Here is a 15,965-nt window from a genome sequence, read left to right as displayed (position 1 = left end):
TTTACTATGATAATGAAAATGCCTCATAGCTGGTGGACAAGTAATTAGCAATATAAGATTTTCCTGGAGGTATATCCATTTCTAACATGTTCCTTTTATTTTCATGTAATACTAATATTGCAAGAATGTGTGCTTAATAAAATAAGGGATTGAACAAAGAAACAAATGAAAACAGTTCATAGACACAGACAACAGCATGATGATCACCTGAGGGGAAAGAGGGTGAGGGGAGATTGGAGAGTCTAAAGTGGGGATAAGTGGTGATGGAAGGAGACTTGACTCGGGATGGTGAACACACAACACAATATACAGAGGATGTATTATAGAATTGTATACCTGACACGTAACTTTATTAACCAATTTCACCACAATAAACTCAATTTAAAAATAAACAATAAAGTTAACTACTTTAAAAATAAAAAAATTTAAAGCAAGGCAAATGAAATAAAAAATTGCACATTCTATTAATAAAAAAATGTTATCTGCTGAAACACTATTTTTATAGCTACCATTGTGTAACTTTATAAAATTATTTCCCTCAACGTCTGACACCGAGCTTGATACTTGTTAGAAAGTCTGATGTAAGAAAGTTACATCTCAACAGGCAGAGAGTCAAGAGAGTATCCCAATGCCCATCTTCAGAATTCACCATCAGAGGACTGATCATCATCTTCATCCCTTTACTTTTGGGTATTTCCTTGAAGCCTCTCCTTCTGGATTATAGCTCTGCATTTTAACATTCAGTCTTTTTGCTAATTCATGTGCTGCAAGCTTGGCGTGCATCTCCTCACGGCCGTTTCTGCTGTTGCTGACCTGCAGCTGTGTAGGTACATAGTGCAGTGGTAGAAGCCCAGCTGCTGGGCTGTCAGCGAGGCGCTGTTTATCCCTGTGCAGCCTTTCCTCTGAGGAAACAGGAGACCCTCTTCTTTGCTGACGCCCAGATGAATCATTCTGTCGTGGGTTTTAAGTTTACGTGGTGGGGGCGCTGAGTTTTTGGCTCACATGCCTAGCGCTTCCATGTAATGAGGCTTCTTCTGTGTCCCACTACGAAGGCCTGTGAAGTTCCCAGTCCTCTTGTTTTCTTCTGAGGGGTGTTCATCCGGGTCTGCAGTTGTGGTCCTTTGTGTCCTATCAATAAACAGGAGCTGGAGCTGGTGGAATTACCTCCTGGTTGACCTGACACCCGATGCTGAGGGAGACACTCACTGGCTTCGGGTGAGGAAGGCACAGGGGCTCTGCTGCTGGAAGCTGGGCACTTGTTCACTTTGTACCCAACCTGGGGAGCCTCTTCATGATCTCTGTGACAAGAATGTACAAAACCCTGTTGTTGTGAGGTGGTTTTAGATGATGGGAAGTGATCTGCAGAACAGCCAGGAACTGGTGAGGAGGTATCAAGCATCTGGTCAGAATTCTGGGCCCTATTTGTGTCCACATCAACAGCAGTTGCTTTTTGTGTTGGGTAACAGTCTGAACCAGCAGGGGAAACAGTTCAGTTTTTCCCCCTCTATTTCTTCACCTTCTGCAATGGCAGCTTTCAGTTTGGCAACAGAGTCAAAGATCTTTTTATCCTTGCCGGGCAATCAGCAAATGAAATTTTTATGGTGCAAAAATCTCTCCTGGCCCTTGGACACTTCCCTCAGCTCCACCAAACTCGGCTGCCCCAAGTCCTCGGGAGCGTGGGGCTCGAAGCTGCAGGGCAGTGAGGACAGACCTGGGGGCCTGAGGCTGGGGAGACGGTGGGCACTGGCTTCCTGGCAGCCCTGGCTGCAGCAGCGGTGGTGGCGGGGACTCTGCGGCACTAGCAGGAGTTGCCCTTCTGCCAGAAGGACTGCCCCTTTTTGGTTTTTGGTGTCACAATTTACCTCTTTTCATATTTGTGAATTTTGTTAGCAAATTACAATAGCTATAATTTGTTTTTAATCTTTTAACTTGTATTCTGTCAAGTGGTTAATTCACAAATTTCCTCAGCTTTTGTTTGTCTGGGAAAGTTCCTATTTCTCCTTCATTTCTGAAGGATGAGTTTGCTGGATAGAGAATTCTTGGCTGACTTTTTTTTTTTTTCTTTCAACACTTCGAATATGAAATTTCACTCTTTCCTGGCCTTTGGGAGGTGGCTTTATAGATGACAATTGTTTTGTCTTTTGCTATTTTTTAGAATTTCCTCTTTGTCTTTAATATCTATGAGTATATTATAATATGTCTTAGATAAGGCCATTTTGCATTGAGATAATGGGGTGATCTTTTGGTTTTGTGAGTTTGGATGTCCAAGTCTCTCCCCAGGTTTGGGAAGTCTCAGCTATTTCTTTAAATAGACTCTCTGCTCCCCTTTTTTCTATGTTCTCTTTCTAGTGCTCCATTTATTCTAATATCTATATGTTTGATGGTTTCCCATAGGTCACATATGCTTTCTTTGTTCTTACCCTGGTTCCTAACATCTAGATACCAATTCTATCTTTTGATTGGTTTATTCTGCTATAGATGTTCTCTATTACACTTTTTTCCTAATCATTAATTAAATTCTTCACCTTTAGAATTTCTTTATGGTTCTTATTTATGATTTCTATCTCTGTTACATTTTTCATCTTGTTCAGAAGATTTCCATATTTTGTTGAATTGTATGTCTGTGTTTTCTTGTAGCCCCAGAGTTCCTAAAACCAGCCTTTTGAACTTTTTATCAGGGAAATTGCTAAATTTTCTGCATCTTTTTGAGTTTGGTCCCTGCAATATTATTTTGATGATGACTTGTTTCCTTGATTCTTCATTTTTCTTGGAATTTTGCATTGCTGTTTTCACATTTGAAGTACTAGTCACTTCCTTAAATCTCTACTAGCTGTCTTAAGGTGGGACCTTTTTTATTGCTCTTGCTTATGTTTGGGTCTTTCTCCAACACTGTAGGGTACACTTGCTCCTTCTATGCCAGAATTATTAAGCTTGTATGTCTTCTCTGTTTCTTAAATTTGACAAAGATGGCTTCTGGAAACCTCTCTTTTGTCTTCCAGAAGGTGGAAAACCTGTTTCTTTCCTTCAGCTCAAGTTTGTGCTTTCTGCCTTGCCCAAGTACCCTGGCTTGATTTTCTTTTTTTTTTTTTTTTTTTTTTTTTTTTTTTTTTTTTTTTTTTTTAATATTTTTATTGAGGTATTATATGTGTACATATCTTACCATTACCCCCCCACCCCACACCCACACATGCCCTCCCCCCCAGAGTTTTGCGTCCATTGTTTATGCTTATATGCATGCATACAAGTCCTTCGTTTGATTTCATAACTCCCCCACCTTTCCCAAACTTTCCCTCTGTACTTTGAAAGTCTGTTTGATGCTTTACTGTCTCTGTATCTATCTTTTTGTTCACCACTTTATAATGTTCTTTACTATCCCTAAATGAGTGAGATCATGTGGTATTGTTCTTTCATTGACTGGCTTATTTCACTTAGCATAATGTTCTCCAATTCCATCCAGGTTGCTGCAAATGATGAGAATTCCTTCTTTTTTATGGCAGCATAGTATTCCATTGTGTAGATGTACCACAGTTTTCCGATCCAGTCATCTGCTGATGGGCACCTAGGCTGTTTCCAAATCTTAGCTATTGTAAATTGTGCTGCTATGAACATAGTGGTGCATATATCCTTTCTGATTGGTGTTTCTAGTTTCTTCGGATATATTCCCAGGAGTGGGATTACTGGGTCAAATGGGAGTTCCATTTTCAGTTTTTTGAGGAAACTCCATACTGTTCTCCACAGTGGCTGCACCAGTCTGCATTCCCACCAGCAGTGCACGAGGGTTCCTTTTTCTCCGCATCCTCGCCAACACTTGTTGTTTGTTGATTTGTTGATGATAGCCATTCTGACAGGTGTGAGATGGTACCTCATTGTTGTTTTGATTTGCATCTCTCGGATAATAAGTGACTTTGAACATGTTTTCATGTGTCTCTTGGCCTTCCTTCTGTCTTCTTTTGAAAATATTCTGTTTAGGTCTGTTGCCCATTTTTTTATTGGATCATTTATCTTCCTCTTATTAAGTTGCATAAGCTGCCTGTAGATGTTGGAGATTAAACCTTTATCAGTGATAGCATTTGCAAATATGTTTTCCCATGCAGTGGGCTTTCTTGTTGTTTTGTTGATGGTTTCTTTTGCTGTAAAAAAGCTTTTTATTTTGATGTAGTCCCATTTGTTAATTTTCTCTTTAGCTTCCATTGCCCTAGGGGCAGTGTCAGTGAAGAAGTTCTTGTGGCATATGTCTGAGATTTTGTTGCCTGTAGATTCCTCTAGTATTTTTATGGTTTCCCGTCTTATGTTTAAGTCCTGTATCCATTTTGAGTTTATTTTTGTGTATGGTGTAAGTTGGTGATCTAGTTTCATTTTTTTGCATGTATCTGTCCAGTTTTCCCAACACCATTTATTGAAGAGACTGTCTTGACTCCATTGTATGTTCTTGCCTCCTTTGTCAAATATTAATTGAGCATAGTGGTTTGGGTCGATATCTGGGTTCTCTATTCTGTTCCATTGATCAATATGTCTGTTCTTGTGCCAGTACCAGGCTGTTTTGAGAACAGTGGCTTTGTAATACAGCTTGAAATCTGGTATTGAGATCCCACCTACTTTATTCTTCTTTCTGAGGATTGCTGAGGCTAGTCGGGGTCTTTTTTTATTCCAGATGAATTTTTGGAGAGTTCTTTCTAGGTCTGTGAAATATGCTGTTGGTATTTTGATGGGGAGTGCATTGAATCTGTAGATTGCTTTGGGTAGTATGGACATTTTAATGATGTTGATTCTACCAATCCAGGAACATGGTATGTTCTTCCATCTGTTTACGTCTTCCTCTATCTCTTTTTTCAGTGTCCTGTAGTTTTCTGCGTATAGGTCTTTTACCTCCTTAGTTAAGTTTATTCCTAGGTATCTTAATTTTTTTGGTGCGATGGTAAATGGGATTGCTTTTTTAGTCTCTCTTTCTGTAAGTTCATTATTGGTGTATAGAAAAGCCATAGATTTCTTGGCGTTAATTTTGTATCCCGCTACATTGCCGAATTCATTTATTAAGTCTATTAGTTTTTTGATGGAATCTTTTGGGTTTTTTATGTACAATATCATGTCATCTGCAAATAAGGACAGCTTCACTTCTTCTTTTCCAATTTGGATGCCTCTTATTTCTTCTTCTTGCCTAATTGCGATAGCTAATACTTCCAGTACTATGTCAAACAGGAGTGGTGAGAGTGGGCATCCCTGTCTTGTTCCTGTTCTTAGGGGAAATGGTTTTAGTTTTTGCCCATTGAGTATGATGTTTGCTGTGGGTTTATCATAAATAGCTTTTATTATGTTGAGGTATGAGCCTTCTATTCCCACCTTGTTGAGAGTTTTTATCAAGAAAGGGTGTTGGATTTTGTCAAATGCTTTTTCTGCATCTATTGATATGACTATGTGATTTTTATCTCTCAATTTGTTTATGTGATGTATCACGTTTATTGATTTGCGGATATTGTACCATCCTTGCATTCCTGGAATAAATCCTACTTGGTCATGGTGTATGATCTTTCTGATGTACTGCTGGAGCCGATTTGCTAGAATTTTGTTGAGGATTTTAGCATCAATGTTCATGAGGGATATTGGCCTGTAATTCTCTTTCATTGAGTTGTCTTTATCTGGTTTTGGTATTAGGGTGATGCTGGCTTCATAGAAGGAGCCTGGAAGTGTTCCTTCCTCTTGAATTTTTTGGAATAGTCTGAGGAGGATAGGTTTTAGTTCTTCCTTGAAAGTTTGATAAAACTCTCCTGTGAAGCCATCAGGCCCCGGGCTTTTGTTTGCCGGAAGCTTTTTGATGACTGCTTCAATTTCTTCCATAGTTACTGGCATGTTGAGCTGTTTAGAATCTTCCTGATTGAGTTTTGGAAGGTTGTATTTTTCTAGGAATATGTCGATTTCCTCTAGGTTGTCCAGTTTGTTGGAATAGAGTTGTTCGTAGTATTTTGTAACAATCCTTTGTATTTCGTCAGGGTCTGTTGTTATTTCACCTCTTTCATTTCTGATTTTGTTTATTTGGGTCCTCTCTCTTTGCTTCTTGGTGAGCCTGGCTAGAGGTCCATCAATCTTGTTTATCCTTTCAAAGAACCAGCTCTTGGTTTTGTTGATCTTTTGTATTGTTTCTTTGGTCTCTATGTCGTTTATCTCCGCTCTGATCTTTATTATTTCTTTCCTTCTGCTTACACTGGGCTTATCTTGTTGCTCTCTCTCTAACTCTTTGAGTTGTTGGGTTAGGTAATTTATTACCATTGTTTCTTGTTTTTTGAAGTAGGCTTGTAGAGCTATGAACTTCCCTCTCAGGACTGCTTTCATTGTGTCCCATAGATTTTGGATTGTTGTGTTTTCATTGTCGTTTGTTGCCATGATGTTTTTTATTTCTTCCTTGATGTCTTTGGTAACCCAGTCATGGTTTAATAACATGCTGTTTAGTCTCCAAGTGTTTGATTTCTTTGGGTTGTTTTTATTGTAGTTAATTTCCAGTTTTATGCCACTGTGATCTGAGAAGATACTTGATATGATTTCTATCTTCTTGAATTTGGAGAGACTTTGCCTATGTCCTAACATATGGTCTATCTTTGAAAATGACCCATGTGCACTTGAGAAGAATGTATATTCTGTGGCTTTGGGGTGAAATGTTCTGAAGATGTCGATTAATTCCATCTGTTCTAGTGAGTCATTTAGGATTGATGTTTCTTTGCTGATTTTTTGTGTAGAGGATTTGTCCAATGGTGATAGTGGGGTATTGAAGTCTCCTACTATGATTGTATTACTGTCAATCTCTCCTTTGATATCTTCCAGGAGTTTTTTAATGTATCTTGGTGCTCCTGTATTGGGTGCATATATGTTTACCAGAGTTATTTCTTCTTGTTGGATTTCTCCCTTTAGTATTATGAAGTGGCCTTCATTATCTCTTGTTATGTCCTTCACTTTGAGATCTAATTTGTCACATATAAGTATTGCAACCCCAGCTTTTTTTTCATTTCCATTTGCCTGGAAAACCTTTTTCCATCCCTTTACTCTCAGTCTGTATGCATCCTTTTTTTTGAGGTGGGTTTCCTGTAGACAGCAGATATCTGGGTTTTGTTTTCTTATCCAGTCTGTTACCCTGTGTCTTTTGATTGGGGCATTCAATCCATTTACATTTAAAGTTATTATTGATAGGTACTTATTTGACGCCATTTTTATTCTATACCCCTGTGTACCTTCTTTGCTTCCTATTTCTTTCTTTTTTTTTTTTACAGCAGTCCCTTTAGCATTTCTTTCATTGCTGGTTTGGTGGTGATAAACTCCCTTAGTCCTTTTTTGTCTCTGAAGCTCCTGATTTCACCTTCAATTTTGATTGATAGCCTTGCTGGGTACAGTATTCTTGGATTTAGACCCTTCCTTTGCATGACTTGGTATATTTCATTCCATTCCCTTCTGGCCTGATGAGTTTCTGTTGAGAAATCAGTTGCTAGTCTGATGGGGGTTCCTTTGTATGTAACTGTCTGTCTCTCTCTGGCCGCTTGTAAGATTCTTACTTTGTCGTTGGTGTTTGCCAACTTAACTATAATGTGCCTTGGCGTCGGTCTTTTGGGGTTCATTTTGCTTGGAACTCTGTGAGCTTCTTGGATTTGTGTGGGTTTTTTCTTCCCTATATCAGGGAAGTTTTCTGTTATTATTTCTTCAAACAGGTTTTCTATTCCTTGCTCAGTTTCCTTTCCTTCTGGCACCCCTATTATCCTGATGTTGTTTTGTTTTGTATTGTCCTGAAGTTCCCTTACGCTCTCCTCCATCTTTCTAATTTTTGTTTCTAGAAGCTGTTGTAATTGGGTATTTTTTTCCATCTTGTCTTCTAGCTCACTTATGCGGTCCTCTGCTTCATCTAGTCTACTCTTGATGCTTTCTATTGAGTTCTTTACAGCAGCGATGTCATTTTTCATTTCTTCTTGGTTCTTCTTCATTTCTTCTTGGTTCTTACTCATATTGTCGAATTTGTCTTCCATCCTTTTCAGCCACTTTATGACCATTTCTCTGAATTCTTTCTCTGATAGGTTGTTTGCCTCTAAATCGTTTACTTCCTTTTCTGGTGATGCCTGCTTCTCTTTCCTGTGGGGGCTGTTTCTTTGTCTCCCCATGGTCTCTCTTCTCCGGATGTCTGGTTATATAGATTTCTCTCTCTGGCGTTGATTTAAAGGTATAAAATACAACACAACCAGGCACAACAGACAAGGCACTGAACAGAATTGTATTCACGATATTAATAACCTCCAATAAAGGTAACCACCAGAGAAAGACAAATTAGGGAATAGGAGTGGAAGAGGGAGAGTAAAAAGAAAGAACAACAACGAAGAAAAAGAAAAAAAAAAAAAAAAACAAAGAGTGTGAATCTGAACTTGGGAAAAGAGCAGAAAGAAAGAAAAGAAATAACAGAAAAGAAAAAGAAAAGAAAAAAAAAAGTAAGAGAGACAAGAATGATACTAAGAGAGAAAAGGGGAACAAACTATATATATGGGGAGTAAACTCCACTAGAACAACCACTATTCCCAGCAAATTCCAGCAACACGTGCCTGGAGATTAATACAAACTGCAACAGCAGCTAATTTCAAGTGAGGCAAGGGAAAACAAAAGTAAAAAACAAACAAAAACAAAGCAAACAAAAGAACCAACCAAACCAACAAAAAGAATAATCAAAACAATCTCCTAAAAAAGCATAAAAATTCAATCTAATCAACATTCAAGCAAACAACAACAAAAGGCCCGAGAGAAAAATAATTTTTTAAAGGTAGCGTAGAGAGAGGTTTGTATGGATTTGGAGCAGGGGGTTGGGATTAGATATATAAGTAGGGTGAAGTTTTAGCAGGGAGTAAACTGAAAAAGTAGGGAAAATCTAAAGCCAGAAAGGGTTAAGATAAACTGGGGAACAAGGGGGAAAGGTTAGGAGGAGAGTGATGGCATAATGTTAGCTTTGAGATAGGGTAAAGCGATTGTAAGGGAAAGATGCAAATCGAATGTAGGACACTAATCCAAAAATAAAAGAAAGAGAAAATCAAATGACATTAAAAAAAAAAAAAGTAAAATAATAGTAATAATATTGCTGATTGGAAATAAAAATGTAATAATTAAAAAGGTGAAAATCAAGTGAGGAAAAAGAAAAAATATTAGTTTCTTAAGTATAAGATGCAAAAAATGAAAATAAAAAAATATGAGAATAAAAAATTTAAAAAATTGAAAAAAGAATTGAAAATTAAAAAATAGGAAGACTAAAATGTGCAGTAGCGGCTGTCATTCACTTCCTCTATTATTCTGTTTGGTACGCCTTTTTCCCAGTCTGGGCGGTATATCAATTCAGCTTCATTCCAGGGCTCCTCAGTGTTGGAAGCCAGTCCTGCTTTTTAAGCCAGCCCTGTCTTAATTTCTCGTATTTATTTTTGATTACACCAGAGACAATTAGCGTTTCAGCCCCTGGGTGGCAGTGTTTCTGAATTGACTTCCGGGCCTCTCTAGCTCTTTTTTCTTTTTTTTTTTTTCCCCTTCTATGGCACTCACTACCGGTTTGTAGAGGTGTGCGCCTCAGAGCTGCCTCTCTGATGGTCACACGCAGCTCTGGCCCCAGGTTCCGAAAAAACACCTTCCCCCTGCAGTCTTTCAGGGTTTCCACCTGGGTTTGCCTCTGTATTGGGCTTAGCAATCAGAGTCGGAAAGAGCCCAGGTGTGCGGACCGTGGGTCTGTGCCCCAGACTAAGGAGCCTGCACTCCTTTGAAAATTCTTAGTCTGACCCTCCTCGTCAGATTAAAATGAGTTGCTTTCAAGAGGTCACTTCTGTTAGCAGCTCAGAAGACCCCCCTCCTCATTCACGGATCACGGCAGTTCCAACTGCCGCTGATTTTTCTAGGCACAGACCTCCCGGCTCCTGCCGGTCCTGCGGCTGCCGCACTTCCCTCACCCAGGGCTTCCCTCACCCACCGCGGGGATTAGAAACCGCAGCTTATTTCAGACAAAATCTGACCTTTCCGTGGTGCAGTGGAGAGTTTCTTTGGATCCAAATGTTTGCGCTGATAGGGGACCGGTGGTCTGGTGCTCCCAGCAGTTCAGTGTTTGCAGTTGTCGCGGAAAGACAGGTTTCCCCTAAAATCCTCCTTTCCTTGCAAGATGGCACGGCGCCCGGCAAGCCCGCAGCTCCAAGAGGGGACCCAGCCCCTGTGGGTGCTGCGTGGTCAGAGGAACACTGCCCAGCACTCCCCCGCCTTCTCCTGGAGTTTAGCTGTCCCTTGGCTTGCCCACATACACTCCCTCTGCGAGCCTCTGCTGCTCCGACTCTCCGCCCCAGGAACAGACTCCAAACCCGACTCTATTCCGTCGCCATTTTTTTTCCTCTCTCCTGGCTTGATTTTCTGAGGGAAATCCTTGTCTACTGAGCTTGCTCTTGCTGCTCAACTGAGGTGTACAGAGAAGGAGTAGGCTACAAAGTGGGAAAAATTATGGGTTTAGCACTTGAGGTATTTGGGGTGCTCACAGGTCAGATGGGGAGCGATCCCTGATTTAAGTTTTTGCAGCAGTTTATGGACAAACTTTCTGCTGGAGTACTGACTATTAATTAAAGGTATAATTTTCTGCCCTCCCTCCCTTCCTTCTTTCTCTCCTTCTTTCCTTCCTTATTTTCTTTCTTCCAATATGAAGATTATATGACAGAAGCTGGGGCATTGGATACCTTGAACAGTACTTTTTCCCTGTACATCTAAGCCTTGGAACAGTGAAATTAGTTTCATGTTCTTAAATTGAAATCTTAGAAACCGAGTGATATTTTATATTGCTTTGAGAAGTAGCATAGCACAGTAGTCAAGGGCAGGGCTTCTGAAACTCCACTGCTTGGGTTTAAATCCTGGCTCTATAACTTACCATCCGTGTGGCTTTTGGCAAGTTAAATATCTATGCCCCAGAGTCTTCATCTGTAAAGTAGGAATGATAAGAGTTCAAAGGGTTGTTGTGAGGATTTAATGAGTAAATCTGTATAAAGTGCTATAAAGGTGTTTGCTATGATATAGTAATTATCAATAGCAGAAACCATCAGTTCCTAATGTTATGCTATATCTAGGTATATGAGTCCCTTTTGTAACACAGAAGCCTTTGCTTAAAATTCAAACAAATAAAGGCAAACAAAATAAAACTAGATAATGGCTTACGCAGTGTTATGCTCATACATGTTTAAAAACCACTCCTGGGGGAGGGTGAACTCCTCATTTGTAAGTGCAAATACTTCAGGTTCCCACATGACAATGACCCTGATCTTGGAGATTCAGCTCTGGAAAGTGGTACCCGCTGGCCTCCGGCACACCACTGCAAGCATCTTTCATTGGAATTTAAGGATGCGACTTCGAAATTGCACACTAAAATTTCAGTGAACATTTCAAGATGTTAAATTTTCTTGATGCAAATACTGTGAGCCTTAATTAATAGCTTTATTTAGATGTCCTGTGTGTATGTGAATGCCTGTGTCTCTTTGTGTGTGCATGTTATTTAAGCTAAGAAATCAAGCATTTGATTATAGGCTTATCTCTCTAAATAAATATAATAAATATAATAAATATAATTGCACCAGATAAAAATACAAAAGTAAGCTTGATGATCCATCTGATAATGTTACTTTTTATGAGAACATATTTTTATATGATCATTTAACATGTAAAAAATGGTCCTAGGTGTGCACGTCTGAGTCGGAATGCCATTGTGACAGTGGCTGGAGCGGTCAAGACTGCAATACGAAATCCAGAGAGGCTGACAGAGAAATAGCAGGCAAGTGTCTGTCTCTTTACAAATCCAGCTAATACAATTCTCAAATAGCTTATCATGACAAAAACTAAGTTAGATGTTTGACACTTAGGAAGAAATGACTATTTGTAATTGAAAGGCAAATAGGCTTCTTTCAAGAAACGGAAACCAAATATGCCTTTTTAATTTTGCTCTCTTTTTCTAATATTAACTTTCAGATATCATGATTGAAGCTGAGAGTATCTTTTAAATTTTTTTATTGATTGATATCATTGACTTTCCTCCTTTAAGACTATCTTTCAGTATTTCCTCCTTTATAATTGATTCTGTGATCTCAGCTCTTCACAATTACTCTGTTACTATGTGTTCATTATAGAAGAAATAAAAGAAATTGAAGATAATTTTTACTCTGAAGAAGCTTACAGTTTAAATGAGAAAAACCAACAACTTGCTGCTGTAGAGATTACAGAGGGATGCTAGCACAGTGTTGTATTTGTTCACCATGAATTTAGTTTTCGTTATTCATGCATTCATTTGGCAAATATTTATTGAACTAATATATGTTAGGTGCTGGTCATATGGCATGAGGGATGTACAGTAAGTTAAATCAAGTCCCTCTCCTTGTGCAGTTTCTTTTAATTTTTTAAAAGATTAAAAACAAATTATAGCTATTGTAATTTGCTAATAAAATTCACAAATATGAAAAGAGGTAAATTGTGACACCAAAAACCAAAAAGGGGCAGCCTTGGTCTCCAGTAGTCTCTGTGCCATTCAGCCACAATCCCCACTGGTTTATACAGCCCAAGTCACAGGGACTTATCTTCCCAGCTCTGGAACCCGGGGCTGAGGTTCTGGTGTGGGGTTAGTAAACCTTGCTCCTCCCAGGAGGCCTCCTCCACAGCCAAGGAATCCCTCCCAATTAAAAAAACGCCACAGGTTAGGTGTCAGACTAGCCTGTTCTGCATCTCTACCCCTCTGGCCAGTCTTGATGTACTTTCGTCTTTATGTCTTTATGTCTCTAGTTGTATGACTTCCATCAGGTGGTTCTGAATGATGGTTGTTCCGTATTTTAGTTGTAATTTGATGTGGTAATTGGAGGTGGCATTTACTGGCGTGTACCTACACTGCCATCTTGGTTCTGAATCTTGGTTTCTATTCTTTTAGAATGAGAGGTTGTAGAGATAGTTCCAAGTATTATGATTCTATTATTTTTCCACGTTATGGAATAACAACAAAAGTTCAGAACTTTGTAATTACTTTGCTGCAGCTTAAAAGTAAAAGTAGACAGCTTAATTGTTTTACTCTGATTTTTTAATGTCTTTTTGTTTTAGATTTAATCATGGAAAGAGATTTTTGGAAATCTGCAAAGAACCGGTGGCTTCTAGGTTTCTACATTACTTTACCTATTCTCATCACAGCAACCATAACAGCTATTACATGGAGACGTCTGAAAAAGTGGTTCAGCAAGGAAGAGGAATCCAGAAGTAACAAGTAAATTTGTGTTCTGAAGTTAAACTTTATACCACTTGAATCTAGTCATATGTAAGGCATTATTGTGAGCAGCAACAATACATTTTATAAGGACTTTTATTACTACATCAGTATATCATTTAAATGTGTGATAATTTTGAATAATCTCATTTTAGAGATACAAAATATGCGAGTGTAGTTTAAGTAACTATCCAAAGTCATTGCTTTGGTATTTGAGAGAGGAAGAATTCTAATATATCTATATCTATTTGCAAATACCATAGAAGTTCTCAGTAATCTCTGTCACATTATAGGAGAAACACCATAGTATTTATTAAAATGCAGATTTTTGGGCCTTATCACACATGAAATATTTCAATTTGCAGTGCTGAGTCATATAAGAAATAGCTTTAAAATGATTCTCTGGGTAAAGTCTTCAGAAGTGGAATTTATAATGTAGCCTGCAATATATTTTTATTTTTAAAAATAATTCAAACACAAAGACATAGAACAAGATGCAAATACCCATTTACCCACCATTAGAAAACAAATGCTAATATTTTCTTATTTCTCTTATGAAATGATCATTACATATACAGCTGCAGTTCCCTTCTAGAATTTATTTCCTACCTGTGAAGACAATCTTTACACTGAAAGTCATATCTTACATATTTTTACTACATGTGGCTTATCCATGTGCCATATCTAGACTTATATATTATTTTACATATTTATACTTTTTCACAGATATATTATCTCTTCTAATTCTAATTTTGCTTTTGTGGTTTTCCTTTTATCAGTTTTTCTTTTTCATGAGTAGTTTTCTCAAAGGTTTTCCTATTTTGTTAGTAATTTGAAAAATACAGGTTTTGGTTTTGTGGAGATCTCTATATTTTCTTTGTGTTTATTACCCTTTAATTATGCTCCTTTCCTCCTATGTGCTCTATTTACCTTTCCTGTTTTAATTTTTCTTGAGTCTAATGCTTTATTTATTACTTTTTTAGTCTTTCTTATTTTCCAACATATGCTATAAAAGTTAAAACTTTCTCCTTGTATATAATTTTTTTTGGATTGATTTGAGAGAGAGAGAGAGAAAGAGAGAAAGAAAGAGAGAGAGAGAGAGAGAGAGAGAGAGAGAGAGAGATCAGTTGTCTCCTGCATGTACCTCAACCTGGAATTAAACTCACAACCTTTTGGTGTATGTGATAATGCTCCAACCAACTGAGCCACACCAACCATGGTCCTTTGTATATCATTTTATAATTGACATTTAGTTAAAAAAATTAGAAATTTCCAGTATGATTTCTTGTTTAAATCATGACTAAATTGTGTTTTTTTTTTTTAGTTTCCATTTATGTGATTTATTTTTGTTGCTATAAAATTTTCCAATTTTTTTACTTATTGGGAGAGACTTGCCCTTAACCTGTTTGTTTACACACTGTCAACAGCATGCTTGGTAACATTGTGGACACTTTCAGTTTTGCCATGGTAACATTTGTGGGGCATCCTATATAATAAAGATGTAATATGCAAATGGTCATTATGCTGTGAAGCATATTGACCGACCGCATAACGACTGGATCACGGATCAGCAGGAGGGTGGGGCAGCAAGCTATGAGCAGGGACGTGGGGGGAGGCGAGTGGGGGAGGTACAGGACAGCGGGGCAGCAGGTGGAGAGCTACTGGAGGGCTGCAATGAGCTACTGGCGCACGGATTCGTGCTCAGGGCTACTAGTTCCTTTATAAGTGTCCATTCCCTCCATGTCTATAGTATCACCTTTCTTGTAGATTTATATGTACATGGCCAAAGGAATAACTCTTTTCCAAAAGGCTTAAAGAATGTATAGCAGGTGTCTCTTCTTTGTTTTCCTTTATGTTGGAAATGACTGGAAGATGGTAATTCCAGCCGAAAGACCCCATTTATTAATTGGGTTGTCTTGTTAGTGAGTCATTCAGATCTTTTAATCATTTTTAAAATGGGCTGTTTCCCTATTATTGCATTTGAGTATTTTGTATATGTTCTGGATACAAGCACTTTATCATATACTAGTGACCCATTGTGGAAAGACCCCTCCCCCCACCCCACCATGGGACCTTACCCGAATGCTCTGAGCACAAACCCCTGCACTTGCTACTGGGATGAGGTTCATGTGGGCAGCCATCTTGGCTATGCCCCCTTACACCTCGTTACTCCCCTCACACCTGTCACATCATTTTGCTTATTCACATTAGGCCCCCGTCCTGCCCAACAATGCCTTAAGCCACACCCTGACCACACCTCCTAAGGGCACCTCAGCTTTGCTCAGAGCTTCTTCCATGGTCTCCAGCGCCTGTGTGGTAACTTGGCCCCAACCCTGCCCTCCGCCCGGGTTCAAACCTCCTTGTAGAAGGACTTTCTTTGTGATGCCTCTGAGGGCTGCAAAGTACACCCTACAGACCGGGTGCGCCCTCACATTCAGGGTACGTCCTTGCATACACTACTCCATGGCCCCTCCTCTCTATTGGTGTTCACCCTCATTCTGCTGACTCCACATCTGTCCTTGTGCCCATGTCCCTGCTTTTAACTCTAGTAATTCCTGTGCCTGAGTTTACCCCTCCCGCAATCTCTGGGCTAGGCCAAGGCCACGCCCCTACCCACAGGGCCAGCGTCTGCACTCCTTTCCATGGTTCCAGGCTCTGCCCCTCTGGTTTGAGTCCCTGAGTCCTGCCCCACGTGGCCAGCGTACTGCGGGAC

General features: G+C 39.1%; 1 protein-coding gene and 1 pseudogene across 2 annotated transcripts in view; one reads left to right on the top strand and one right to left on the bottom strand.

Annotated features, from left to right (window-relative positions):
* LOC103290325 (disintegrin and metalloproteinase domain-containing protein 32) overlaps window positions 1-15,965 on the top strand; it is a 105,261-nt gene that overhangs the window by 75,749 nt on the left and 13,547 nt on the right. For both annotated transcript variants that reach the window (XM_008146239.3, XM_054720032.1), the window contains exons 18-19: window positions 11,692-11,785; window positions 13,093-13,252. In XM_008146239.3, the coding sequence (XP_008144461.3) occupies window positions 11,692-11,785; window positions 13,093-13,252 (254 nt within the window). The remainder of the gene's footprint in view (window positions 1-11,691; window positions 11,786-13,092; window positions 13,253-15,965) is intronic.
* On the bottom strand, window positions 639-2,781 carry LOC114233270 (DNA-directed RNA polymerase II subunit GRINL1A-like; annotated as a pseudogene).

Source organism: Eptesicus fuscus, chromosome 8, assembly GCF_027574615.1.
Source record: "Eptesicus fuscus isolate TK198812 chromosome 8, DD_ASM_mEF_20220401, whole genome shotgun sequence".
Lineage (NCBI taxonomy): Eukaryota > Metazoa > Chordata > Mammalia > Chiroptera > Vespertilionidae > Eptesicus > Eptesicus fuscus.
This window is presented reverse-complemented; position numbering and strand designations above follow the sequence as displayed.